This window comes from Plasmodium gallinaceum, assembly GCF_900005855.1.
Source record: "Plasmodium gallinaceum strain 8A genome assembly, contig: PGAL8A_v1_108, whole genome shotgun sequence".
Taxonomy (NCBI): domain Eukaryota; phylum Apicomplexa; class Aconoidasida; order Haemosporida; family Plasmodiidae; genus Plasmodium; species Plasmodium gallinaceum.
The window spans coordinates 1,178,359-1,181,667 of record NW_021628228.1 but is presented as its reverse complement, the minus strand read 5'-3'; the positions used below and the strand labels follow the sequence as shown (position 1 = coordinate 1,181,667).

At 18.9% G+C, this 3,309-nt stretch overlaps 1 protein-coding gene across 1 annotated transcript; it reads right to left on the bottom strand.

Annotated features, from left to right (window-relative positions):
- Positions 1-748: 748 nt before the first annotated feature.
- On the bottom strand, positions 749-2,392 carry PGAL8A_00407300 (MtN3-like protein, putative; the record flags this gene model as incomplete). The annotated part of the gene is made up of 1 exon (XM_028670438.1): positions 749-2,392. The coding sequence occupies one exon, from the start codon at positions 2,390-2,392 to the stop codon at positions 749-751; it is 1,644 nt and encodes a 547-aa protein (XP_028527190.1).
- Positions 2,393-3,309: the final 917 nt, after the last annotated feature.

Genomic DNA, 3,309 nt, shown 5'->3' with positions numbered 1-3,309 from the left:
CCCTTTTCTAACTTTAATTTTTTCTTTTTTTTAATCTTTTAGTCCATGCATTGGTTGTTCTTTTATTTTTTTTTTTTTTTTTTTTTTTTTTTTGTTAAAATTTTCATAATTGTGTTTTATTCATGTTATTCAATAATTTTCCTTAATTAAATTTTATGAATATTTAATATTTATTAAAAATTTTTACATTTAAAAGAATAGTATTAAAAAGTTATAATTACAAAAAAAAAAATAAAATCTTCTGAAGAATAAATCTGTTATGATGTTGTAAAATAAGTATAAATTTTTTTTTTAGAATTATAAAAATAATATAAAAAAAAATATTATACAAATTACCTTTTTTTAATATTTTGAAATTATAATTTTTTTAAACAAGAAAAAAAAAAAAAAAAAAAAAAAAGAGTATAAAATAAACTAAATTCAATTGTGCACAAAAAAAAATATTATAAATTTTACTGTAATTATAATGTAATTACAAAATGCTACAGAAATAAAATTTATGACAGTAAATAAAAAAAAAAAAAAAATGACTGTTCATACTTAAATTGTAAAGTTAATATAGTAGTTATTCAAAATAAATAAAAATAACAAAACAAAAATAGCATTAAAAAAAAAAAAAAATAAAAGAATTTTATTATATATAAAAAGAATAATAAGAAAATTTTAAGTGTTACTACTAGAAAATTAGTATTATGAATATTATTATTCGCAAGTATATTTATATATTAACTAAAAATAAACGTTATCATTAGAAATTTAATGCTGTACTTAGTTCCCCACTTTCTGAATGATTAAGATAATTTTCTGTTTGAACATTTTTTTTGTTACCATTTGTATTATAGTTGCCGGTTAATGGAGAAGTTTCATCATAAGAAAAGTCAAAAAATGATTCACGAACACTTGTTGGAACTTCATCTACTTTCTGTTCATTTTCTAAGTTAAATTCATTAAAAAATATATTATCAGGGACAAATTTATTGTTTCCCTCATTATAATTAAATTCATTATCGACATAATTTAATGGTTCTTTGTTAGAATATAATACAATTAAAATAACTTGAACTAAACTTAATAAAAAACCACATAAATTAGGTATAATCAAAAAGGCATCTCTTAATGTAAATCCATAAGTTAACCATAAAAAGGAGCACATCAAACTACCTATAGTCATTTCTAAAGGAATTAATGATGAGTTTTTTTTTTTTATGACAACCTGAATATATGATAAAGGTGCACCAAAATTAATTATACTTGATACAGAAGCTATAAAACCAACAAATGTCTGATATTGTTCATATGATAAAATATATAAAAGAGCATATAAAAGAAAAGATATGAGTCCACATATTTTATAATAAGAATACAATTTTTGCTTTAACCACATATTTTTACAATTTTTATGATACACTAAAGAATAAAGTATTCCTAATAATAATCCAACTAAGTTTGGAAAAACTATTGCTGAATTATTTATTAGTATTCCATATATTAACCATAAAAAGGAAGAATAAAATAAGATTAAGTAAGGTAATCCATCTAATTCTCCAGTTGATTTCCTTTTTAATATTTTAAATATGGTAGGAAATAATATAAGTTGCATAAATATAGATGATGAAGTAGATAATATTTTCAAAAAATATAAATTTGAACCTTTTGGATGATTATTATTATTATTATTTATTTCTTCATATATTTTTTTACTTGTTAAATCAATATATTCATTTTCTGAATTGCTATTTTCATTATTACTCACTATATCTTTTTTTGGTATGTTATCATTTCCTTGTTCAACAACATTTACTCTTTTATTTTCTACTTCCATTTCTTCTTTTTTTGGTGTTATTTCTTTAACTATAGAATGTTCAACTTCCTTTGAATTTTCCTTTGGTTTTATATTTTCCTTAGAAACTTCTGTTTCTTTTATATCTTCTTTTGAATTCTGTGTATTTGAATTTAAATCGTCATTTTCTAAAAATGACTCTTTGGGACTATTTTTATTTTCTTCTAATTTTTCAGTTGTACTGAGATCTTCTTTCTCTACTTTTGATTTACCGATATCTTTTTTATCATTTTCTTGAAGCTCTTTAAGTTTTTCCAATTTTTTATTTTCAGTAGATTTTTCTTCTTCCGCTTTAGAATTTTCTATTTTAGAACTTTTAAAAGCTTTTGCTTCTCTTTTTAAATTTTCTACCTGTACATTTTCAGAAATTTTTGTTTCTCCAAGTTTTACATTTTCTATTTTTAAATTTGCAGATGGATTTTTACTTTTTTTATTATTTTTTTCATCTTTTAATTTACTTGCTGTTTCTCCTTTACCTTCACATTTTATTTCTATACAATTCCACAGCAAAAATAGAACACTTATTAACAAAAGCCTTTTTATAATACCCATTTCATTTTTTATTTTTAAAAGTTGCAAATATTTTTACAATTGTTAATCAGTATAATTAAAAAAAAAAAAAATAAATAAAAATATAAAAAAAGAAAGGTCAAAATTTCAATTACATCTACATAAGGTCCTATTATTTTACATACTAATCATTTTTTAATCTCTAAATATTAAAAATAAAAATTTAATATTTTCGAGATAGAAAATTTATAATTTAGTGACAATTTCTTTTTTATCCATGAATAAAAATATTTTTAAGAATACAAAATCAAATTAAATAAATTGATTACAAATTTCTTTGAAAAAATTTAAACAGAATATGATGAAAAAAATTATGCAAACATTTCTAATGAATTAAAAACAAGTTTTAAGTTAAAATATATTAGGCATGCGTAATTGAATTTTTTTTTCTTTTATCTTAAATTATGGTATGAAAAATTGTTTTTCTATTTAAGGAAATTCATTTTCTTTTATCTCAAAAAATTCAGAGAAAAACAAGATACTATTTTACATTTACTATTTAAATCTATAAAAATAAAAAACACATAAAGAACAATGTGTAACTAATTTTTTATTTAACATGAAATTAACAAAAAAAAAAAAAGTAAAAAAACTTAAATTATAGTAGCTTAATTCATATGTAGAAGAGTTTAATGATCAACTATAGCATTATTTTAAACTATTTCACTTTATTTGTTTCATTTTTGTTATTAATGTTTAAAAAAAAAAAAAAAGGAAAAATTGTAGTAAAAATACAAAAAGATATACTTTCTAATATTTTTATTATTATCAAAAAATTAAAACACAAAAAAAAAAAAAAAAAAATTGTACATAAATGTTAAAGCTATTTTCAAATTAGCTATTTCAAAATATTATAATATTCTTTATTCTTTTTAACTATTTTTTTTTTTTTTTTTTTT